The sequence below is a fragment of the Anguilla anguilla genome, chromosome 1 (assembly GCF_013347855.1).
Source record: "Anguilla anguilla isolate fAngAng1 chromosome 1, fAngAng1.pri, whole genome shotgun sequence".
Taxonomy (NCBI): domain Eukaryota; kingdom Metazoa; phylum Chordata; class Actinopteri; order Anguilliformes; family Anguillidae; genus Anguilla; species Anguilla anguilla.
In genome coordinates, this window is record NC_049201.1 from 14,302,825 (window position 1) to 14,328,702 (window position 25,878).

At 46.0% G+C, this 25,878-nt stretch overlaps 1 protein-coding gene and 1 long non-coding RNA gene across 2 annotated transcripts; both read left to right on the forward strand.

Annotated features, from left to right (window-relative positions):
• Positions 1-226: 226 nt before the first annotated feature.
• Positions 227-4,807, forward strand: LOC118221749. The gene is made up of 4 exons (XR_004764171.1): positions 227-536; positions 1,786-1,876; positions 2,023-2,138; positions 2,233-4,807. It is a non-coding gene; the product is annotated as an uncharacterized LOC118221749 (long non-coding RNA).
• A 1,216-nt stretch (positions 4,808-6,023) lies between these two features.
• sgpp1 (sphingosine-1-phosphate phosphatase 1) lies at positions 6,024-25,831 on the forward strand. Its single transcript, XM_035396051.1, has 3 exons — positions 6,024-7,272; positions 14,222-14,311; positions 24,842-25,831. The coding sequence occupies exons 1-3, from the start codon at positions 6,418-6,420 to the stop codon at positions 25,391-25,393; spliced, it is 1,497 nt and encodes a 498-aa protein (XP_035251942.1). The 5' UTR covers positions 6,024-6,417; the 3' UTR covers positions 25,394-25,831.
• The last annotated feature ends 47 nt before the right edge of the window (positions 25,832-25,878 follow it).

Sequence of the window (25,878 nt, forward strand, 5' to 3'; positions counted from 1 at the left end):
TAATTAAATTATGCGGGTTTAATCGAAAAACGGCAACACAAGGCTGTGCGCAAATATTTCATTTTAATCAAACATCCTTATCTCCTCCTCCTATGTGTGTCTAATACGGCGAATAAAAAAAATGACGAAACCTAGCACCAAATAGAGAGGATGCTGAAATAATGGCGCGTCATCATCGCCTAGCGACTCTCCTAGCAACAAGAAACATCTGCTTATATGAGGACCAATAAGGTTGCAGAAAGAACTGTGCTGTTGCTTGTTGCACAAAAAGAGATATTTTAAGACCTAGGAGTGTTGCGTGTTCCGAGGGGCTTATTAAGGCAGCGATACAACGACAGGGTGTAAAAGGCAAACTTCAGTCAGTAGAGAGTGGGGACAATTGGATCAGAAACCAAAGGGATTAATGCCAGAGCAAAGAACGTTTACACGCTGGACGACGCCAACAGACCCGAGCTGAGTCATTTAACAGCTTCTTACATCTGATCTATCTACTACTTTGAGCCTCAAAGTGAATTATCTCTGACCATTATCAAAAGGTATTTATTTTCATTGTCATTTATAAAGATGTAGGCTATTACATTTATTTGTTTCTCATAAAATTATACAAATGTGAAATGCTAAACTCCAATATATTATTTGGATATCGTTTTACTAATTTAATTTACTATTAGTGTTTTATTTCGACCTGCAGGGTAACTTACATATCTTGGCTTTCACAGATGCTAATATATTTAATAATATAGGTTTTTATTGAAAATCCGAATATTACCACGCTAGCATGTATTACTCAAGTGCTACAATGTGAATAGTTTACGGGAATAATGGGGTTCTCAAAGCTTTACTAGTCTAATACCTACATATAGGCTAAGCAACGCTTTCAACTTAGCTATAGGTCTCGAACAATATGACGTGGGAAACAGGCAAGGAGCGATTAAAACGCAGTACTCAGAAGGCTTGAATGTAGTGCACCAGTCATTATAAACGTATTCCGCATAGCCAGATAAATTGCTTGTAATAGCTGTCATCACCGAGGAGGCAGAACAATAAACTCCAAGGTTCAGCTCAGTCAATTAAGGAGCCACTGAGCGCCTTTATGAATTCCCTCTGGGTAATATCTTCATTTTAATGATATAAACAGACACCTTACTCTTTCTGGAAAGGTAACAAAAATAACTTTGCCTAAAATTGCTTGACAGATAGATATATATAATGATATACCACTCTTTAAAGAAGAGGAGTCAAGAGAGAGATAGCTGACCTACCGGTTGAGAGGGGAGGATTGCACAGTTAAATTCCGCCTAAGAGGTGATGTGGGATGTTAGCACCTCACCTCCGGTTTGAAGTGATGTGTGAAAAAGCATCACCTATAAGTAATGGTTTCAGAACAGAAGTATTTTATTATTCCAATAAAAATAGTGTAGTAATTCATATGGCAAATGGGGAATGTGCTGAGAAGCTACCTGATACAAAATTAATACAAAAAAGTATTCACTGCCACTGGGTCATTTCAAGGGTTTTTAAAATAGTCCACCCTGCGTTTACATTCTACTTTGGGCATGCTTCTTGATAAGTACATATTTGTGAGTGGATTAAAGATTAAATATGTGCACCAGCGCAGATTAAAAGCAGATGCATTACTGCATCAGTTCACTGTTGAGCTCAACAACATCCGTTTTTAGTAATTAGGTAGGATTCTCATTCCTGCAAAATTCTGTCAGTACGTGTGGTCCCCTCGATGTGACTGTCAGTGATGGTTCTGTGTGTTTGTGGCCCTTCCTCCTGCAGAAACTTGTGAAGGCGATGTGTGAAGTACAGAAGGTGGCTCAGAGGAACCCAGGCAGCGTGTTCATTTGTGGCTGATCCCTGCCCTTATCAGGTACTGTGGACACTGTTGTGTTTTTGTTGTACTGAAATAGTCTTTTAACTGGTCAAACAGACCGGGGACTCCAGTCAAATCAAACAGGAGATTTGGTATCGACCATGTGACGCATTTATTTAAAATTTCCTCCATGTCCTTGACAGCCGATTCCCTCCAAGAAAGCCCAAATCGATCAACAACGTCGAAAGTTGCTTACTTCAAGAGGAAATATGCGGAAGAGGAGGATGTACAAAGAGACATTCATGGCTATTTTCAGAGAGTAAGAGCGGCCTCCTCTGAGAGCAATGCATGGTTCGGGAGCTGTGTTGTAGCATAATAATTCATATTCCATTATCGTTTGTGTTTCTTCCCAGCACCTGATACTGCCAGAGGACCGCAGCTGCATCCTCAAACTCTCCATGGAGAAGCTGAGGTTCCTGGAGGACCCAGAGACCTACTTACGGCGCTCCGTGCTCATCAACAACCTGCTGCGGAAGATCCACCATGAGGAGGAGGAGATGGAGGAAGGGCAGGGAGCTTGCGGCAGAGTGCCCGGCCAGAGCCTGCTCTACTCGGACAGGAAGAGGCTGAAGTTGGTGGTGGCAGACTGCTGCTCCCAGGCCTTTGGGTACGAAGAGATACAGCACTACCATGTCGTACCCTACAGCTCCACCAGCTACCTTTACAGACTGGGCGGCTACCCCAGTGCCATGCCTGAGCACAGCACTAAAGTCCTGGTCTATAAACTGGATGATAACGGGTGAGCGGGTTTCTTGCTACCTACGCATGGAAAGAAACAGATACTCACCCACACACCTGCACACATTCAAACAACATTTGGTCACAGCCTGAGATTGCTGCAGCGTGGGCTGCTTCATTGAGTGCCTGTGCAGGCAGCCTCTTAACGTTCCGAAACGGTTGTTCTTATTGGGCTTAAAAGACATTTATGCTATGAATGTACAGTAACAATCCAAATCACCATCAGCTTGTTTTAAAAGGACACATTGACATTGAAGATTCACTGCCATGGAATATCAGAATAACAAATAACTTTATAACTAGACTGTTTTGCGGCTAGAACCGGTATAATTTTCAGGGATAATTTTTTCAGTGTGGTTATTCAAACCATTGCTATATCATTAATGTACTTGTTTGAGAACAACGGATACGTCTGAATTATCATAGCTATAAATCACAATTGTGATGGTTCTGAGTGAAGTTTCGTAGTGTACAATCTCATGCTTTCTGCGTTTCACATTGTGAAAAGCCATATTTGTGTTAAGACAGAATAAATAATGTTTCAGAAAAATCTTCTATTACAAATACTTTGGAAATATGACAGAAAATCGTATATAGTAAATGCTTGTGAACTATGGGAGAGAAGACACTAAGTCAAATGATAACAACATTCATAGGAACAGGTTTCAGAAGTGTAAATTGTTGCATTGCAGCAATCAGTTTCATTGTGGTTTAGTTTTTTGAACAGAGGCACAGAATGTATATATCGTAGACCCGAGGAGACAACACAGCAGTACAAAGCCAGCACAAATTCAGTATAATAATTTTTTCTTGTCGATGTTTGTACTGTGAAACTGAAGAGGAATTAATTTGGAAATGTAACAGTGGTAGAGGCACATGCAGCCACACACTTACTAATTGCATTGTGCTGCCCTCTACTGATGACAGTTTTACAGGTGAGTCTGAATTTTCATTGCAGATTTGCACTACAGGAATAGCCGGTAAATCTATTCTTTTCTTGCTATACAAATGGCACGGGGTCATTTCGGAGGTTATATCTGTCATGTTGTCATTCTTTCCCTCTGACTACTGTGTGTCACAATCCCTAAACTTTTCTGTCTTCTGGATTCATGTAATCTTTTTGTTCTGTACAGCTATACTATTTACATATTGAAAAGCCACACTCTTCAGTACTACTGACTTCATAGTGAAACCTCAAAGCGTGTTCCCTGTGATTACTTTTTTGTTAGTTGTAAAAATTGATAAGCATCGTTTTTTAGGCTGTGCACGTGAGGTGACAGGCCTTGAGATTGACAAGCACATCTTGACGTTGTGTGTTTATTCCCTTACAGAGTCAAACCAAAGACTTTAAAATAGGTATTTGCTGACTCTTTGCCTGTAAAGATGCAACGATTTAAAGGAGAATAAAACTCCAACCCACAGTTTTCTGGGTCATAGTGAATACAGATAGGTGGGCCTGCCAGCCACAGGTTGCAGGTACAGGCCACTGCACCCACAGGGGAATGCTTCTTAGGGAAAGCTGCTATGGTGTTGCTGTGATGGAATTCTCATTTCTGCACTTTTTGAAGCCAGAGCAGATCTAAGATCTCTGGTCCAAGTCTCTGAGTTCTCTGTTTTTTATTTCATTTATATATGCTCTGTACTATGTCGTTTGTCGGAAGATTTCTTGTTCCTGCCAAAATCAAGTTTGATATAAGTTTGTGGATTGTTTGAAAATTTTTTGAGAGATGGATACCATAATGTATGATTGTTTAGGATTATATGGTGATAAATTACATTGATTTAATTTAAATTACAACTACGTGGAATAAAAATAAAACAATAATGCCATATTTGAATACTTGTGCGGACAACAATTTTTCTGTAATTATGTACAGAGTGTCAAAGTCATTGTTATTTTGATATATGTCAGTGTGATTCTAATCAGTTTTTTGAAAAGTGACCCAAAAGTGCTATGAAAATGACTCATTCGGTAATTATACAGTTGGTAATATTTTTCTGAATTAAAAATTAAATGCAAAATATTTTACTCTATGAAATTATTTTTTGAAGAGAGTAACTGTTCAATATTTCTTCAAAATATTCTTAAAAAATAATGTTATTTTGGCACATGTATTGGAAAAGTAGCATCAATGATCTGCCTTATTTTCAAGGATGTTTACTATCAAATAAAATTTTAAAACATTAAAACTGGCCTTTCAGGTTTTTTCAGGGAAACAGAACTGGTAAAATACTGCACACACTGGACAAACTGGCCCAGAAGTAACCCCCGAAAGTATGCAATTTGTTTTTAAATCTTTTGATGATATGGTCATGCATGCTATACCATCTTTTAACTGAAGGGAGAGCCATTGTGCAGTCAACCAGTTCCCTCAAGATTCAGTAGACATTTTCATTAGCTACAACTGATACCTTGTGTGATTGTTCAAACCCTTGATGTTGTCAATTTAATTTTTTTAAATGTACAAACCTGTGTCTCTCAGATTATTTGAATGATAAATGTAATGGAACTGTTTTTATTTTAAACATACATTGATTTTTCAACCTATGACATCCTGGTATTTCACATCAATTATAGCCACCATGAACAGTATGTGAGTCATTTGGGGAAAATAGACCCTTTTTAACCTTGATGTCTCACATCTTTCTGATATTTGACATCTATAATGTAAGCTTGGAACAATGACCATACTCTTGGATCTTGAATCCAATACTCTTGGATTCTCTCTCTTGGATGCTGTAGCTGGTGCTTATACAAATGCCAGATCAAAATACAGTTTGATGGAGCTAATTAATTTATTAAGAGCAGATTTTGGCACAAAGTCCCGGAAAGAATCAGCCTTTGTTGTGTAGTCCTGGGTAGAACACAGGAAATTTGTGACACTTGTCACAAAAACTGGAAAACACATTTTGGAAAATAGGGTTGGCTTAAAGAAAATGATTTAATATTGATCTTTGATCATCCATATTTCTTCAGTCATAAACAGCACACAACTACTGTACTTATTATTCTTGACAAATTTCACATTCATAGTATTACATTTTTATATAAGTCACCTTTATATGTTATCTTCAAAAAGTCTGATCAGAGAATGTACCTTGAAGTCTTTTTAAAATTTCCTTTTAAATCTTTTTTGTAGGCTCTTCAATCTCCCACCTGCAAAATACTCATCTTGTGTGCTTGACTCTGTGTACTTGTTGTTGTATCCTTTATTTATTCTTTTGTCCCATAAAATATAAAAAGGATTTTAGAACACGTTTGCAATTATTTGGTATATGAACATTCTGAGCACACAGATAAACTCATGTCGGAATCAATGCGCGCGTAGATGACATTGAAATCGACTGAGCGCAAGCGCACTAGTTCAATTCCACGCGGGTATTCTATTCGTCCATTCGTCAGCCATACGTGCGCGTCCCCGTTTGCTTTCCTCGCGGAGCAGCCTGTCAGTTAATTTACCGGATATTTTTTTTAAAAATAGCAGTGTGCGGAGCGACGGAGTACACGCCTTGAACTCTATAAAACTGAAGTTATCCTGGCTGGATTCCGTATATATAACTTTACTGATATTTGTACGTGGAAGGGATTGGGTGATATAATATTTTATTTGTTCTTGTTATTTTCAGTAAAAACTCTTTTACAGTAAAGTAAGCTTAGCTAGCAAACGTTAGAGGTAGCTAGCTTGCACATCGTATGTTTCGCGGCAGCGAAGTAGCCAATCTGAGAACCCTTGCTTGTTAGCTAAGTTAGCTCAACTTGTGTTGGGTGAGGCACTGCGATCGTGTTTTATTACTTTAACATGGGTCTAATAGATATGGCAAGTAATGCGAAAACAAGATTTACGCAACTTTGCAAAAATCTGGAAGATCCACATCACGTAGCAAGGTTTCAGAAGATTTGTGGTGTGATTGGGACATTTTCTGGGATTTCAACAGAAAAAACGCATGAACAGGAGCAACTTTACAACGGAACCTGTATTAAGCACTGCGAGGGTGAAAGTGACAATTATGACATTTACGCAGGTAGCGAGAAAGTTACCGACGGTCATCGACAGAGGAAAAACACCGCGACTGGCACTCGTACGGAGCAGGATGGCTGTAAAAACGGCCTTTTGAACGGGACAGGTCTGAATGTCGGAGCTGGAGAGACTGGGGGATACACTTTTTGCTCTGGTGTCACCAGTGCATCGGCGTCGGAAAACCCAACTAACGATTGCGGGGTGGACCGCATTTCAACAAAGGATGCTGATAGTCAGAACGAGAGTTCCAAAAACAGGAGCGCAGTAAAACCCATGCGCAAGAACTCACTGACTGGTGATACTGGGCAGGAATTCTTAATCGAGAATAAGTTTTTATACTACCTGTTCACTGTCGGAACCGAACTGGGGAATGAACTCTTCTACATCACATTTTTCCCTTTCTTCGCTTGGAACGTTGACGCCTATGTGTGTCGGAGGCTGATGATCGTCTGGGTGTGGGTCATGTACCTGGGTCAGTGCACCAAAGACATCATCCGGTGGTCTCGTCCGGCCTCGCCGCCCGTGGTCAAAGTGGAGATGTTCTACAACTCGGAGTATAGCATGCCCTCAACGCACGCCATGGCTGGAACTGCTATACCCTTTGAGCTATTCCTACTTACTTACAGTCGATGGGAGGTAAAGCTATGCCATTTTTTAAAAACTAAACAAAAGCCACTGTCCTGCTGGCAAAACGTTTGATTCTTTATATTAGATGTTAGTTTAAACTTGTGAATCTGATTCATTTCAGGTTTAGTTGTTATAAGATACTGTTAATCTTATTGATTTTTTTTTTCACTCTGAAGTTTTAATATGTCCATGAGTCATTCCGTACACATTCAGTTTTCAGAGCTGTATCCTTTTATTTGCTTGTGTTCTGACATTGAATAGGGCACTGAACTGGAACACAAAGCAGGCAAAACAAATGTTTAGCTGAATGAAAAACTTGCTCTCACCTGCTTATCTGTGGCCAATAAGCGATGATGGTTGGCTTGTGGTGAGTGGTGCAGCCCGCCCACCTGTGGCTTGATGCATTTTAATTCTGTATGGCAGTGGGATATACAATGATTAGGACACTCCAGTGCTCCATTTCTTTCCAGCCAGTTGCAGACTTTTTTCTAGTACGTTCCTGGAACAGACACACGCACACACACACACACACACACTACTGACCCATGGCACAGAAAGCACCTGAGGGCTTAGTATGTAACCATCGCACAGTGTGCCTTATCTGGATATCCAAAAGAGAGGGCAATCACTGCACTGCCCACCAGAGTCCAAGTGATATGGGAACCTCTCCCAGTAGGTTAGGCTGTGAGAGCTGCGTAGGGAACACAACAGCCTGATGCACAATTCTCTTTGACTTTCAATCACTTCAATCTAATTTCATCACAACTTTCATTATTGATATTGCCAATAATTCCTTATTTTAACAGCCATTGGACGCATACGAGACAAGCGAATCTCGACCTCTTGCTATTAAACCCTTTATTCAAACACCTCATTAACCTTTCAGGATAGGTTGGGGTGGGTTTTCTGGTGGTCGTTTGGGTAATTATTCTTTCAGCCTGAACTGGGTACTGATATAGCATAAATGCTTCTCTGTGCCGACACCCTCCGATTGGGACTGAGGAAGCAGCGAGTAGAGCAGAAACCACTTTCACAGAAAGTTCCCTTTTTCCCTCTGAGCTGTCCTGGGGCACGGGCTGGCAGAAAACACTCTCCAGAAGTCATCTCCAGACCACAGTCGCAATCTTGTCATGAAGGGGGAAGGGGGGAGGGGATTTTGCAGAGTCTACTCTGTGTGCCAGCAGAGGTAATAAAGGGGAACCAAAGAACACGCAGGACCCCAATTATCTGTGCTGCTGTAAAGTTGGAGGTCACCCAATCTCCCAATGTCAACTGTGACTGCTTATGTCATGTTGTTGAGCGGTTTTCTTTTTTTTGGCCGGAGAACCGGATAATTACTTTTGAAAGATCAGCTCCGTAGTTACAATGCATCTAAGCTGTGCTGCGTGGTTACCAGGAGTACCTGCGTGCGCACGACCTCAGCACGTCCGATCGTATCTCGGGTGCTTTAGATTGCGCAGTGGAGTGTGGAGTCGGGGGAAGAGATTAGGCTAATTAGCCTGTGTGCGTTGGCCCTGATAAACTCCCTTTCACTTCTTGCACGTGGTTTCTGTATGACAGAAGCCCTCTTTAATGCTTTGGCGCTTAAGACACACTAAGGTGACCTGAAAGGCGGCTGTGATGTGCATTCAGGTAGATCAAAAGCCCCCTATGCCCGTGATTACTGGGGTGAAATGTAGGCAGACTAAAAGGAAACACTTCACCCCACTTTTTACTTGTTCAGCTTTCATTGCCTTGCCCTTCTGTAGTCCCCCTCCTCTTGTTTAGTTTGTTGTCCTTTGGTTCCTGTACTGCGCCTCACAGGGATATGGAATTCCACAGCAATGACAGGCCTCTGCAGGAATTTGGGATGCATGGCAGACTGAGAACCCCCCCTCCCTTGTACAGTAACAGAACACAGATGTTTATCCATCTGAGGGAATTGAGAGAGGCAGGTCATGTTTCAAACAGTTTGAACACATATCATCGGAGGGCTGTTGGAACCGCAGCTATTACAACTGGACCATAATTCAGCCTTTAATGTGTTGCAGTTATGTTTTGTTATCAACACGTTTGCTTTCCCCCAGTGTTTTTGGACAGCTGCAATAGAAAAGCGTGTAGCTCGGGGACCCTTGCGTTCCGCCTGATTGGTTGAAGGGTGAGGGGATTTCTAATCTCAGTGGCTGGCAGTGGAAAGCACCCCCCTTTCCCCCCCACAACTCTCCGGCTGCGTCCGCCCCTTGAGACGGCACTCGCAGGTCTGTGATGAAAAGAGGTCCTCGGCTTTGATGTCTCGATCACGGCAAGGTGACCGGAAGGTGCCGGCCGTCGCTGTTCGCTTCCGGCACCGCCGCTGATATTATGGGCTCTGTCCACTGTCAAGAACTGGGGATTTCCAAGATTTCCACAGCTTCCTAACTCTAATGCACTAAACGTGTATATTGCTGTTTATTAGGACAGTGTATGGACTGCTTATACTGGTCCTGTGCAAATTGGACATGAAGAAATAGCTTCTCTGGGGTGAAAAATTAAGGTGGCTTTCTTTTATCTCTTGAATAGTTTAATCACGCATTTTGGTTCAGTGGATTCAGCGTGTTTTTATTTTATTGCATCATCAACCTAAAAATTGATAAGGACACACAGCTATGCTGACAACAGCTGTTTTTCTTTGTATTGTTGACTAGTAATATCCTGAAGATGTTCTGCAGCATTTTCTCATCAATGAATTCTCCTTTCTGGAATCTGTTCAAAAGAACAGTGGCAGCAAACTTCTGTAGGTTTTATGAAACAATATGTCCCACTATTCTTGGTCCTGAACTTCCATGTTTTTGGCTTGATCCCTTTCCGTCAGCTCACGCTCAAAGGAAAAGCCTATTCTCAGTGGGTCGTCACTTCCGGAAACCTTAGAAAGATTTGACAATTACTGTGTTGCCAGTAAAAGAAATGTGTGAACAGTGGTGTCCACTTATTAAATAAATAATTATTCTCACATTGCATTGTTCTCACCCATGAATGAGAACAATGCTTTGCTGCCTGTTCGTTTGAAACAAACAGTCTCCCTTTCTTCGAGTCTCCCTTTCACAAAAGTCGTCTTCCTGTTTTTGATGCATTCATGTTTCATTTTCAACTTGATTGTTGAATTTTTATTACTCTCCCGCTCCACTTACGTTTCTATTTTGTGCTGTCTGGGTCGATTTGCTAAGGGTGCCATATCAGTTCAGGTAAGGTTGACTGATTTATTACTGCTCAGCACCCCTCGTCTCTAGTCCGGAGTGTACCGGTCTCTCAGCCCTGCTGTAGCCCCAGGAGGCTTGGTGAGAGAGCCAGAGCCGGCCTGTGTGTGGGTGGTCATTAGCCAAGCTCACAGTCTCGTCAGGAAGCGCAAGCTGCCCCTGGCCCACGTGACTATCCCTTTTGGACTTTGTGCGTTTTTACCGCAGCTTCATTAAGCCAGTCCTAATCCTGCTCTGTAAGAAGCTGAAAGCAACCCACAGCCTCATAACAGGCCGCTGGAGGTTGCCGTGTAGCGACCGCGGTGCAGCTCTTTGGCGCGGGAAGCCTGCCAAATTAGCCCACGGCCCTCGGTGAGGGTCCTCACGGATAGCTAATGGGTTTCCGTAGATGAGCTCTCTGCCTCGGTTAGAAGAAGGTTATGGCACACGTGTGATACGAAATAGCCATTTCCCACCCACCCCTGTTCCCCACTGACAATGAGCAGAGTTTAGCGCAGCTGGCTGTAGGCTAACGGGCTGCCGTGCTTTTGCCTGTGAGCCGGCTGCGCTCTAATCCGTGAGCACAATGCAGCCTCCCCCGCATGCTTTCCCCAGCCTCTCGAATGTGAACCTTTGACCCCGCCGGCCCGCATAGATTGAGGCCACCGTGTCTGGGACTGGCGCGGGCCGTGGAAACAAGCTCCGCGCTCGAAGGGAGCGCTCGTCCGTGAAATTGTTTTAGGACAGGAACACGAACAACGCTCTTTGGGTGTCCGCCAAAAGCAACATCCAGCGGTAGATGAATCTAGGGTGTATTCCTCTCGGTCTGTCTCAGCCGTAGGTGCACAAGGGAGACAGGGTTCATGCTGCTGTTGGAAATATATCGTGCAGAATGTTTGGTAGAATGACGTCTCTGGGATTTGGGCTGTCTCAGTGAAGGGGTGGGGGGGAGTGCTGAGTGCTCCCTGGGAGATGGAGGGTCAAAGGGACTGCTGAAAAGAAATTAGAGCTAAACCCCAAACACTGAAACCATAGTGAAGAGAGGAGCACAAAAGGCTTTCAGACAGCTTGCAAACATCAGCAGTCCCGGTGCTCTGCATCCCACTCACCCACTCACTGCGCTGGGCCAAGCTGGCCTCCGTCTGATTGAGAAGGTGAAAGGGGCCAGGTTGAGTAGGAGTCTGAATTTGTGTGTCTGTCTGTAGTCAGAATGTACTTTGGCCCAACTGACCTCGTTAAAAGGTTTTCCACAGAGTACCAGAAAACAGTATAACCTCTTCTTTTGCTCCGTGTGCCCACATGGTGCCTGTGAGATCTGAGCGACGAGAGTGTCCTTATGTCCTGAGCCACAGTGTTTTGTGGCTGTTCTACCCCTCTGTATATAGAAGGCATGATGGGCAAAGACTTTGGTTTGTAAGAGTCTCTGTATGTCGTTCTGTGTGTGTCCCAGCGAGGATGTTCCAGAATCTGTCCTCATTAAACAGTGTGATCGCTCACCCTGGGTTGACTGGATCTGACCTAAATGATCAGTGTGTGTGAGTGGGGAGCAGCAGGTTCCCAGGAGGCCCCCCTCTCCCCCACACAGCCCCCATACGCTGAGGCCCGTGCTCAGGGAGAGGTTCCCAGCCCTGGCTGTGATTGGAGGATGGGACGGATGGCGGGGTCACAGGGTCAGTGCGGATGGCTGTGGTTGGAAGCCGGTGAAGATGTCTGAGTTAAAAGGTCAATGCGGATGGTTGACCGAGCACGTTAACGCTAGTGTTGGCTATTGACTCCAGGGCGGATGGCTGGGTGAAGAGGAAATGTGGATGACTGGCCGAGGTCAGTGTGGATGACAGCGTGAGCTGGTCAGTGCAGATGGCTGGGTGAGGAGGGCCTTCCTTTGATGTGGTTATCCATTTTTGTTCTTCTCCCACTAGCACATTTCCATCTGTCCCTGCAGCTCCATATGGAACCCACACCAGGGAGCATGCCCAGTTCAGCTTTAGAGGAGTTCAGAGGAGCCAGAAGGGTTTTTAAAATCTGGGAATTAGGATTAACTCGGGTCTCCAGGGTGCAGGGAGCAGAAGCTCCAGCCATGAGGCATTGTCACTACATTGTAGTGATGACATTTTTTTTTGGATGGGTGCTAATGGCAGACAACCCTGGGTTTGTTTATTGACTACTGACCCACAGTTAGTATTTAGCTGCTTATAGCTAACAAAGCAATGTGTATCATGAAATTCTGTAGAGCAAACAATGATTGCAGCATTTAACATAGTTACTTCTTTTATTTAGGTAGCAGTTAGGGTTACTCTAGATCACCACATCAATGTTTTCAGAAATTGAAGTGCTGAGTCAGTTTCTAGCAAGCATTTAGCCACACATTTGAAAGGGTAAAGTTTCAAACCGTACTTGTGTAGCATTGTTATGTAGGCTAGTAATGTAGGCTAAAGGTGTATTTCTTATGTCATACAGACGATAAAATTTTCTAGATGACACATTTCCTGTTCCTGGAGTGTTTCCTTTTTTTATTAGCAGTCTTGCTATGTAGTTTGCGCATCGAGAGAACTGAATGGTTTCCAATATTCGAGCTTAGTTATATACAGCAGGCTGCCTTCCAGTGCTGACAGTGTAGATACTGTCATTGGCTGTGATAGCCTTTACAGTGTAGCTGGTGCCGGTTCTGATATTATTACATTCACTCATTTGTTTAACAAACGGGCAGGAACAAATACCCATGGTCAGAATTCCAGACTAAGATTGAGTGTGCTAGGTAGAACCTTTTGGACTACTTCTGGTCTTTCGTAAAGGCTAACAGATCTGAATTGTCAATGAAGACAACTGTGCTACTGTTTTTTACTATTTGAGTTCAGAAAATGCTCTACAAAATCAGATTTACTGTATGTGAGTCATTCAAGCGAGCAGCTGCATTCCACTTTGAGACTGAGGCCTGCATTGGGAAAGCAATGTTTCCTGGTTATATCATCATAGGGTACAATTCATCTGGACTGCTAGCAGCACAGAACATTAGCCTATGTTATACAGCGGGTGTACATTCTGTTCCAAAACACAGTGGCTGTATTTACTGCACTGTTACAGGGTAATACAGTCGCTAATTACCAACGTCTGGAGAAGATGGTGGGTCTCAGGCCCAGAAGTGCTGCCAGAGCTGTGATGTCTCTGGAGAAACACTGCTTCATCCTACCCAGCACAAACTCTTTCCTTTCCCTTAATAAGCTTCACTCCTTTCATACTGTGTGTGTGTGTGAGAGAGAGAGAGAGAGAGAGTGTGAGAGAAACAGACAGCTAGACTGTGAATAACTTGATACATATTATGTTAAATGAAATCATATGTTCGAACATCTGTTTGCACCTGTCCTGAAAAGGTTCATCCTCAGCATTTAATTACAGAAGAATACAAAAATACATGAGGCTGAAACTTGGCTATTTAGAACCATCTAGCCTTGCCATTTATCTACAAGCTAGAGAATATCCAGCATTTATTGGAGCATACAGAAATCCTTGAAATTAATGATCCTTCGTGGTAATGCAGAATTCCCTGACTAGAATATGAATGCAGTCGTGCAGTGCATTGGCTACTGGCAGAAGATGAATGATCAAGCCTGCAGCTGTGTTGGATGCACATGAGGGTAGCAAAAGACATTAGCTCTGGCCTGCGGTCCACGTAATTTGCCAGCTGCAGGACTGTAACCGAGTGACCACATTTCCCTCTCTCCCTCTGTTCTCTCCGCCCTTTCCCTCCATCTTTCTTCTCTCTCCCGCAGTACCCCTTCATGCTGGGCCTGGTGCTGTCCTTCAGCTGGTCCATCCTCGTCTGCTTGAGCCGAATCTACATGGGCATGCACTCCATCCTGGTGAGTCGGCGTCTCCTTCAGCGTCATTAACCCACCACCCCGAGGCAGGGCGCCCAGAATCACCCTGGAGACCGAGGGGAGCAGAGAGCACTCATACCCCCCCCCCGCCCCCCACTTTTAAATACGCCTCCTTCTCAAGATGGGGCGGGGAGGGGGTGGGGGGTCACATTGTCCATCGCTGGTTCAAATTACAGGGCTTAATTGAGGAAAATATGTGATCTCTTCAGTCCCCATTGGCTTCTTCTAAAAGGCGGATTGGCCTGTAGCCAGTGAGCCTGAAGCCATGGGGTCTGGTAGGAGTAATGGCTTCTTCATTCTCCACCTGACCAGAGGATCGCGGGCAATTAGGACAGTGGCCAATCAGACGGAGCCAGGGCCGGCCAGCGCGGGCAGCCTGGGGGGGCTGGAATGGAGCTCTGTGCTGGTGGTCTGGTGATGACATGCTTTTCATCGCTAAAAGCTGGCTGGAGCCACTCAGTGTTTTAGTCTGAACTACCCAGCAGACCCTGTCTCTCAGAGCTCAGGGTAAAGCACACCAGAGAATTACAATCGCCCTGTCTGAAAATGGAGCGATGAGATAACCCTAAGAGTCACCATTTCACTACATACTTTTTGAACGTGTGAATGAATGCATGGCTTGTGTTCCGTGGAGATGTGCTTTTGGCTTTTGGCCAGCCACTGTTGCGGTCGCTCTCACCTCTGGAACTGTTGCAGCACGTTTCCTGGTACGAGCACTGCACTGACGCGCCCCCACGCTGCCCCCCCGCTGCCCCCCCCCCGCTGCCCTCCGTGTGTGTGTTAGCGGGACAAGTAAATGTGACCTGATTGTCCCGCACAAGCTGTGTGGGCCCCCCTGAGCACGTACACAGAGCGGCAGGTTGCCTTAGCTGGGTCTCTGTTCGGCTGGTGAGGGCAGCAGGACTAAGGGGACCAGGCTGAGACCCTCTCAGGCTGAGTCTGTAGAATTACGGAGGTACAGCTTCTGCTGTCGACCTCTGCGTGTCTGGCCCTACCTGCAGTGAAATATAGGATATTTGCTTTAAACTCACGTTATACCAGCCATGACTTGCCCCTTTTTATGTAAATGTCTGAACTGGCTGGAAAACCTGGTAAACTACTGGCTTTTGCTCTATGTTGTAACTGCACTTAACTGTGTTGAAAGCAGCTCTCGGTAGGATTGGTACTCTTTTTTTGTTAAGGTAAGCGTTTTTTTAAATCATGCCTCTCTTGAAATGAGCATTTAGGAGCGGATTACCCAGCAGCCTTTAGAGTCGCAGTGCAGACAGTTTCACATGTGAAACGGAAAGAACCCAAGCCCCCTACAGAGCAGGAGGTCAGAGAAGCATTTGCGTTTGTAACTGTAAATGGCTGTCTCAGTACGCTTATTCCTTAAAAGGAAGCACAGCGGAGAGAAGATTTCCAGTTAAATTTTTGGTGGGATTATAACAGCGATGCTGCTGGGGGGGAGGGAGCTGAGGGGGATCGATGGAGGGCTGGGGTGGAGGGGGGGTGGGTCTATGGCTCTCACTCGCTGCGGAGTGCCGACACTCTTGAAAGTGCTTCTTGGTGTAATGAAGTTCAGTCTTGCACCCTTTCTGTTCTGATGAATACCTGCACTTCCACAGAAGTTCTCTGAATTCTCACTAATTCTAGAGAATTGAGCGTGCTGCGGCTGAACCCACATTTACAGAACTGGGGGAGTCTGGGCAGGCAGGCTCCACAAGTATTCGGGTAATTATACCCTACCACCGCTGGAATGTATAAACCTGTTACTGAAATCACGGCCCTCGAGGGGCGAGAACTTCTGGTTTTCCACCCTCCCTTTACCTGGGAGTCAGATGTGAAGACAGTCTGGCCAGTCAGTAGCACTAAATGTTCAGTTCATTACTTGGGAGAAAAGAAAACCAGGGCTGGATGTGGATTGGGGGGGGGGGGGGGCAGATTTGAGTGTGAGTGATCTGAACCGTATAATGCCACCAATTTACCACTAATGCTGTAATGTTATAAAGCACTTCCAATAACTCCAGGAGCATAAAGTCATTCAGTTTTCCCGTAAACTGGTCTTGTTATTGCTGGTGTTGATCGCAGTGATAGCTGCTTGCAGGTGGATTACATTCTCATAAACTTCCCAGAGCTCAGTAATTTCAGCATCGTTGCTCCTGTCCAGCAGGGATGCTAAAATCACGGGACTTTACTTGTGAAACACTGGCGCAGTGAGCAGTATGAGCACTACCCTGCCCTGTTGCTGAAAAAGCGGTTCTGCGTAAAGCTTGCGCAAGAACTAGCCTGCAGCCTGCAGCCTGCAATGAAACATAATGAAGTCATACCCACATTTCAGACAAACCGCCTTAGCCTCTAAACATTTAGGAAACTCTGGAGACATTGACCTAATTCCGATTTTTTAGTCTAACTGTTCACATGGAAAACGATCAGCGTTTGTCCGGTGCATATTTTGGGCTTGGTGCTCAGATATCTAGAATGTTATCTTATTTCCCAGCTCTCATTCTTTTCTCTTTGGTTATGCAGGACCAACTAACAGATTATGTAATTGAATGGCTATTTTTCATTGGTTGTTCACAGTGTCTCACTCATGTGACTGGTGAACATTGGTCAGGAGTCAGATAATTTTTTTTGACATGCCTTTGCAACTTTGAAGGAGACCTGAGGCGAAGATAAATTATCCTCACTTGCAGAACCTGACACGCTACATGACAAGCCAAAGTTAAGCCAAATTTTAGGGTGCACTGCCCACACAATTTCACCAAGAATCATTGCAGACTTGTAGTAGACAAAAAAGGACAGTTAAAATGGGTATAAACTGGTAGTCTGTATTTTAGGCACAAAGGCCTACTTGTCAGCTCATCTCTCTCCATATTTCAGCTTCATTGCTGAGATATGGGGGCAGCTTCAATGTGTTATTTTCCCATCTGTGCACAGTCGCTTAATTCTGTGTGCTGAAACTTGTACTTCCCAAACTGCCAGAGTGGAGCTCTTTTTCCCCTTGAATGTCGTCTGGCTGATGACATAATTCTGAGTGAGCTCATTTGTCTGGTGTCTGAATACAGATGAGTGGCGGGTGTGTGTGGCTGAGGTCTGCATCATAAGACACATTGATTAAGACACGCAGCTTGGTGTGCTAAGCAGTGACTGGATAACGCTGAACCCCAGACGGTGTTGAGTCAGCACTGCCTGTGGTCCCGCTGACCCGGCCTACTCAGGGTCGAGCTGATGGCGCCGGGCATCCTCCGCAGCCATCCGCTGGCTGCGCTTCACGCTCGCTCCGCTATCGACGTTTCCGAGCCCCCTGTCTACTCTAGTCTGCATTAGTTTGCTCTGCGGCGCTCAAACTGCTGAGCCTCTGTGCTCCTCCTCCAACTGTGAGGGTCGCTGCTGCGATGGCCGCTCGTCACCTGAGGAGATCACAGCTGCTGGCTGCATCACCCTGGCAGAGGAACCTGAACTGAACCCCTTCCCTACTCCCCCACTCTCCACTCCCCTTTCCTCACTCCTCCCTCCCCACCTCTCCACTTCACGCCCGCCCTCTCCCCTCCCCCTCCCCACTCACAGCTCCGCAGGAGGGCACGGGCTAGAGCGTGCCGTCGCGTTGGAGAGGGTTGCCAGGGTGAGCAGTCTGGTGGGGAAATGAGCTGCACTGTCACGCCTGTGTGGAACCGTGACTTCAGAGAGTCCAGTTCCACAGAGAGTGACTTCACTGGCTGAGAAGAGCGTGCTTCCTTTTACCCTCCAAATCATTTCAGTTTTATTTAATCCATATGCAACATCTCAGTTCGAGCACTGCCACTGTGAGGTCACAGGCACAACATGTGACTAACGTGGGATTTGACTAAATCAGAAATAGTTTCTTGTGTAATGGTGATTATACAATGTTTTTTTTCTTCCAGTTTTAATATGTAGTCATGTAGCTCTGTGGGTCAGTATCTAACGGAATCATAGATTAGCAGATCTGTTTACTTTGGGCTTCTGGGCTAACAGCCTTTCACGGCACATGCACTGGCAGCTTTCCTTTTGAATTTACTGTCTGTCAAATCCCCTGTATAGTGCCCAGTGCCCCTTAAATACCCCTCACAACACCTCCTGTATTCCTGTGCTTTACTCTAATGCTTGGCTCCAGACTGACCTCCCCTGACCCACCCTCGTGATAGAGGAAGTGGAGCCTTGCATTTCCAGCTAATAAGCCCTTAATGACATGCCCTAATGGCACTTAATGGTGTTTGTGTTGGAGATTGGCCTCTCTGCCCTCCACACCTCCCTTTCCCACAATGCAGCTCTGTGCTGCTCGCTGGCCTGGAACTGCGGTTGCTCCTTCGCTGTTTGCTTTGGATGGTTATGAAAGTTAATTGCTGTTTGTCGCTAAGGCGCCTGCGCGTACTCTTCCTCAGAATTTGCTGGTGCTGTGTTACAGCGAACTTTTAATCCGTGCAAAGAAAACAGCCCTCTTCTGTGGCAGGACGTGCCCCACCCTTTGTTAACCCTTTTATCCGGTAGATTCGTTTGGTCTCTCTCTCATCGGGAAGCAGGAACTCATTGACACTGCAGCCAATAAAGGCCGATAATCGATCTGGTTAGGTAATTAAGGGCTCCAACTCCTGCTCCTCGGGATGAGGAAGAGGCTGTGCCGAGGGACGTGTTTATGCCTCTTAATGACCAAGTGCCCAGAATCATGACACTGATTAACAAAGAAACAGGGCACAATATGGCAGCAGCAATAAAAGCATAACGTTTGTTTATCATTTACACCATAAAGCCTCTAACTGTAGTGATAACAGGCAGTTTGTGCAGTCTTTAAACCAGTGTAAACTGATGGCTCCAGCTTCTTTGTTTGGACCCTGACACTGCAGGGATCCCCTCTGTCAGCGTAATGTAAAATGGCTCCTGCTGTAGGGGACAGAGGGTCAAGGGTGCTGGTGAGACGGAACGAAGATGAGAGGAGGAGAGGAAGGGGGAGGGGACGTCCTGTTTTCCTAAACCTGTACCAGCTGAAAGCAGAAACTAAACTACAGGACTGAAATGGAGAATATGAGCCTATAATTGGAACTGTGTTTCTATAACATAAAAGGCTGATTTCATTGATTTGAACCTTCTTTTAGTGCAAGGAGTGTTCTCTGTAATAATAGTTGAGTACTGTCAAAAGTGTGCATTTGTTTTTCTGTTTTTTTTTTTTTTTAATGACAGGATGTGCTTAAGGAAACGTGACTTATTTAAACATGAAATTAAAATGGAAGTAAACATAACATTTGAGGGCTATCTCAGAGTCTGTACTTCAAAGGGCCATTGTGAAGGCCTTGCGCTTAACGTGTGCTTTGAAGCAAGGCATTATCACAGGGCTCCAGAGTTGCTGTGCGGTGCACATGACACTTGGTCCTGCTGGTTAATAAATAAAAGCTCAGGGTGTGATCTGATCTGATAGGGACTGATCTGAGTGGTGTGTCAGCATGGCCAAATGGATCTGTAGGTCAGCCACCTGCAGGAGTATGTTACCACACACACACACTCACACACAAGCACTCACACACACACACACACACACACACACACACACGCATGCGCACACACATACACGCAGGCACCTGGACTCTACCCTAACCCAGCTGTGGTGCTTAGAAGTGAGGTGTGTGTCCAAAGTCTTCCTGCACAGGGCATGTGGAGGCTGGTGAGCTCTGGGGTCAGAGAGCAGTGACTGAGGGGAATGGGATGTAATACCAGAGAGCAATAGGCAGGCAGAGGCAGTGGTCTGTATGCGCTGGATTCATGTCCTGGGCCATCTGTGGAATCTCTCGCCTAACAGTGAAGCACTCCGAGGTTCACACACCACTGCAAAGACAAACGTACAGCCCCGGGCTTGGAGAACCCGTTTTTTTTTTTTTTCTTTTTTTGCATGGCTGGGATGCACAGCAGCAATGCACATGCAGGTCCATGCACAAATGCATGCAAACTAAGCACATAGACAGGCACATGCAAGCACTCACACACGTGCATATGGTTTGCGCACAGGGCTGCTTTAAGTAGCTGGGGCAGTGCAGGCTCGCAGTTGTGCACAGCCCGTTTGCTGAGTACGAGGGTATAAATGTTTATGCCCGTGTGTGTGTCTTCATTCCCCCACCGATTTTATCTGCCTAAACTGCTTTGAAGTAAAAAAAAAAATTTTTTGGTAATTTCATCAGTGATTTAATTATGATTTTTTAAACAATGTAAGTTGTAGAAATACGCCTACCGTTGCAGTATATAACGACAATGTACTATAATGGTTAGGACCTCGGCTTGTAAGTCAAAGGTTGTTCGATTCCTAACTGGTGCTTAATCTGAATTGCTTCAGCAAAATGGATTGTGCGTAAAAATGCAATCCGTATGAGTAGCTCTGCATAAAAGCGTCTCGTAAATGCCGGAATGTGATTATAACGTAATGTAGAGCTTGAAACGGGCCCAAAAATGTCAGCCCGACCCAAACAGAGCTCGCATCTTTTTAGCCCGAGCCCGCGTGTTGCAGCATTTTGAAGAACGCCCGAAACGATCTGAACCCGACTTGCAGCGTCAGTAGATGTACCTTGGTTTGAGGTATCATCGATATTCTGTTTGGAGAAATGGAACTGACGTGTGAGTCGGATCAGTGGATGGTGCACGGCAGTAGGCTTGTGCAGTATACCGTCATAATGTTGATGTCCTTGTTTTACGGTTACCGCAGCGTACTTAGGCAGGGTATATATAGCCAGAATAGCCTAATTATAATTACACCCGCAACTTAGGGCTTGTTTTTTCCAGAGTCGCTTCAATAAATTGGACGTTGCGTTTTTGGACTTGTTTTTTAAAAATCTGGTTTTTGGGTGGGAAATGTAACAAGCAAACTGTTTTTTTTCCACATTCATAGTTAGGCATTATTGTTCAAGGAAATGAGCAAGTTTATTAATTTAGGTATAATTTAGTTGTGGGTATCGGGGTATTTGCATTTTAAGAGTCCATGTAAAAGTTTGTCCAGACCTCGAATTTGAATTTCAGTGGCTGCTGCCTCACTTCGTGCCCCTCTGACTATAAATTTTGCCCCGAGGCACGCATTCTGTCGCGCGCATGGCTTAGCTTTTTGCTATAACTGCGATCCAGCTCGCGCCGTGTTTTGCGCTGGAAATTTAAAGGGCCAGAAGAGCCCGACAGAATTAGGATCTCTAACGCAATGCATTGATCTTAATTAGGAATTGCACTTGCATGGCTGGACAGCACCCTAATACCATACACTCAGCCTGGGGATGAAAAGTAACATGGTGCCAGACAGTGCCTTTTTCAGTCTGAACGGCCTATTTATTAGCAGAATTGCTTTGAATATTCAACATTCTAACTGTAGGAACACTACGACATTATCCACTGGAATGTATCACTTGTTGTGGTTATGTGTATCTAGGTGTATCCAGGATCTTGGGAGAGAAATGTAGGAAAATTCTCTCAGTCACACATTAAGCAAGGTTAAATTTGGAGTCATAACATTGCCTCTGAATTATCACAAACTCCATTACTGTTGGGTCTGGTCTTGACAGTGCATGGCCTGTATACAGTTAATGCATTTCTGGTGAATTTCCTTCTACGGTAAACATAGTGCTACAGTGTAAATGGTTTACAAACACACTGTTTGTGGGGCTGAAGACCTGCCAGCTGGAAACTTTTTTCCTATTGCATCAGGTTAGAAATTGTGATGATCCTCTTGCTGAATATTTTCTCATGTGTATTAAGGAGCCCTTCTGTGGTGTACCAGGGAAATTGCCTTTTTTTTGCAAATGAATGACAGTATTTGGAAGAAGTGTGCAATCTCCGCTCCTTTTCCACAGACAATATTAAAGCAATTGGTCATGAAGCAGCGGTTTTGATAGGATATTGCTCTCCGCAGTGCTGCACTGTCAGTTCCCCAGTGTATGTAAAATATAGGATATGCATCGCCATTCTTCAGGATCACACTGGTGCTGTGCTGAGTGCAGTTTAACCCTTTGAAGTGTAGGTTCTTGGGAATATTTTTTCAAAATTCAAAAGTCAGTGCTCTAGAACTCCATTGATTACAGTTACCAGTATTTATTGTTACATCAGCCTTAGAATGTTGAGTTAAGAACATTCTATTCACACATTTGTGATCTGACACCTTAAAGGGTTAATGGCAAGCATGCCTCTATTGCAGGCCTCAAATCGGGGGAAGTCGGCTGAGCCATTTGTCACAAGCTGATTGAATCCAGTTGGTAGAGGGGTGGAGAGGGCTGATAGTTGTAGCCGTTATGAAGTCTGTGGCAGTGTACCTTGCCTGTGCAAAACAAACTTTTGACAGAATCCTCGGATGGGTGGGGGTGGGTTGGTGATTTGTGGATCCCTGGCCTGGCCTCGGTCCTGTGTGGTGGGGAGCAGTGAGGGGAAGATGCCCTTGAGAGTGTGGAGGAGAGCAGAGCCGGATAAGGTAGGGCACTCTGAGAGAAACTACAAAACAATGCTTGTCTCGCGGAAATCCCTCCCCTCTCCTCCCACGCCCCCCCCTTCCCCGGAGAGTGGGCGGAAAGAAGCATGCGGGCCCATCGCCTTGGTTTCGACGTCGAATCCTGTGTCTCGCTTCCCCTTTCTCCTCGGTTTCCCCGCGGCTTGCCACTTCGTCGCCGTCTGCGCGTTGACATAAAGCGAGAGCAGTGCCTCCTTTAGGCTCCGCCCCTCAGGACGGGCCCCTCCCCCTCCCCCGCGAGGTCACACTATCTCCACCGCGGTCAGGCTGACATTCTGCAGACGCAGCGCTGTGCTCTCTCAAACCAGTGCGCACAGAGACGTGTTCAAACAAGAACCCGTCCCGCACAAACACCGCCACGCCTCCAGTCCAGACAATAGCGGGAGACACCGTGTTACTGAGTCTTAGAAGGTGGAGGCAGATGGGGAAAGCGCTTCATCCCCGGCCTGGCGGGCAGCGGGGGTTTGGCGGGAGAGCGCCCCGCCCAGGCACGCGGCCGCGGCGGCGGTCAGGAGTCGCGTGGCGGCGGGCTGTGGGCTCGTTCCGCTTGGGTTAGCTGCGTACGAAGCTGAGCGGAGTCGCTGGCAGGGACAGCTCCTGAGGTCTGGTCCCTTCACAAGCCTGCATGATTATCCCTCACCAACCTGCTCTCTGCATTCATTCTGACCCAGAAGCACTCATTTCACATTACCACTAAACTGGTTTTTGTGTTTTGAAGCGGTTGGCCGCAGTTTTGACAGGTCTTCGTCAAGCAGTGTCTTGCGACTCGACAGTGAAACGGAATAAAGGAAGGTTGCGCTAGATAATGAGCTGATTTCCTTTACTTCAGTTTGATTGGAGACTTGTTCTGTTCCCGGCCATAAATCTCAGTCAGAGACAGTGTTTAATCTTCCACTCAGCAGTCGGGCTGCTGCTGCTTTTCATGTACATCTGGACAAACTATCAGCATGTGTGGCGCGGGCTTTTGGCAGCCTTTGAAGTGGAGCAGCCGTGAAGCTCGGAGACTAGCGCTGCTATTTGCGTTTCTGTGTATATACGGCTAGTGAAAAAAATGTAAATCAGCACAAGTAAATGAAGGAGCGCACAGGCTACCAGATAGGTGTGGCCCATCCATTATTTAAGAAAATGACATCCCAGCATACACCAGGTTGTGTATTAAATGCTGAGTAATGCTGGCTGCCTGTAGCTGTAAGAGGAGACCTTAGTGGCACTGAAAAGTGGATGATTGCTGGGTAGCGTCTGGCAGGAGCTGCAGGGACTGAGACGGCTCAGCTTGCTGATGTGTCACGAGCCACGGTGTTCAAGGTGATGTCAGCGCAGCCCTCCGGAGAAATGACATCATCAGCGGAGGGCAGGTGCGGGCAGAAGTGCATACTCCTGGCTGGCGATGCCCAGGCAAAAGTCCAAGGCAAAACAGGCGAGCAACGGCAGATAGTTTTACTGCAAATTTCAGCCTGGGGTGAGAGCAGCCAGTGTCATAAAAACTTCAGTGGCTATTATGTGACTTTATTTTGATATTTCCATGTTTTTTCATTACCTGTCCCTTTCCCAAAGACTAATATATGTGCCTTTAAGCACATTCAAAATTGTTATCTCAACTGGTATGAGAAGAATATTAATTCAGCTTGAGCCTGGGAAATCCAGTGTAAATACAACTCCCTTTCTGTCACGTTTTCAGGCATATTTACTGGTCTTAGCCCCAGTTCACAGTAATGCAGACCTGCAGGAATATCCTGTTGTGCATACACGAATAGCTTCGTAATGGTGGAGTGTTTGTTGTTCGTTTCACTGACACTTACTGAGAGTCAATGCAGTACTATACTGTATGTGTGGGAGGGAATCCTACAGAATGTTCTTCAGATCTTACTGCAGTTTTTGTTGTTGCTGCAAGATAAATTGTTCACTTTTTCTGTAAATAGTGTACATGTGTGCATCTTTTTGTGTGATAAGGCAAATATTCAGAGAGGAATCTGGGTTTCCTTGATCGTTGTGGAGATTTGTCATGTGACGGGGGAGATGGTGAAGATGTTTTTTTTTTTGTTGCCGTTGGGCAGGACGTCATCGCCGGCTTCCTGTACAGCATGCTGATCCTGGTGGTGTTCCAGCCGGCGCTGGACGTGATCGACAACTTCAACCTGACGTGCCAGTACGCGCCGCTCATCATCGTCTCCCTGCACCTGGGCATGGGCTTCTTCTCCTTCACGCTGGACACGTGGAGCACGTCGCGTGGAGACACGGCGCAGATCCTGGGCTCGGGGGCCGGCTTCGCCCTGGCCTCGCACCTCAACCGCCGGCTGGGCGTGATGGCCGACCCGCCGCCGTCCCAGCTGCCCCTGACGCCGCCGCCGCTGGGCCCGGGCCTGGTTGGGCTCTGCCTGCTGCGCCTCGTCCTGGGCATGGCCCTCCTGCTGCTCATACGCGCCGTCATGAAGGCCCTGACCATCCCGCTGGTGTGCCGCCTGGCCGGCGTCCCCGGCGACGACGTGCGCAAGGCCCGGCGCCACATGGAGGTGGAGCTGCCGTACCGGTACATCGTCTACGGCACCGTGGGCTTCAGCGTCCTCTACCTGGTGCCCGAAGCCTTCCGCTGGGTCGGCCTGCTCTGATGCCTGCCTGTCACGCTTCCGCCCCCCCCCCCCCCCTTCAGACCCAGCCTATTGCTTCCTCACAGAGAACACACGACCCCTCTGGGGGTGATTTCCACCCCGAACTGTGTGCTTTAATCATTACTGTTTTATTGCTTCGATGACTCGGCCTTAAAAACTGTTTTCTTTTTTTCCTTGTTGATTTCTGCTTTGCGCTGTCCTTAGGGTCTGGCTGTTAGACGTCCGCGCGCGTGATCAGAGTCACAAGAGGACTGTGGTTGCGTGGGCTGCTGGTACAGGGGCTGGGATAGCAGGGTTCTGTGCACCACTTCCCAGTACTGCTTTCTGTTATCTGCTGTGACTTTTTTTGCGGTGAGACTGCTTGGTCCAGCAATCATCTCACATGCAAACACACACACGCACACACACACACGCACACAAACACACACACGCACACGCACACACACACACACGCACACAAACACACACACACACACTAACACGCA

What these genes read in the sequence shown, in the direction of transcription:
- sgpp1 (XM_035396051.1), top strand. Translation starts at nt 6,418, where the DNA reads ATGGGTCTAATAGATATGGCAAGTAATGCGAAAACAAGATTTACGCAA. An exon ending in TTACTTACAGTCGATGGGAG is followed by an intron (nt 7,273 to 14,221) that starts GTAAAGCTATGC and finishes TCTCTCCCGCAG; the next exon opens with TACCCCTTCATGCTGGGCCT. An exon ending in TGGGCATGCACTCCATCCTG is followed by an intron (nt 14,312 to 24,841) that starts GTGAGTCGGCGT and finishes GCCGTTGGGCAG; the next exon opens with GACGTCATCGCCGGCTTCCT.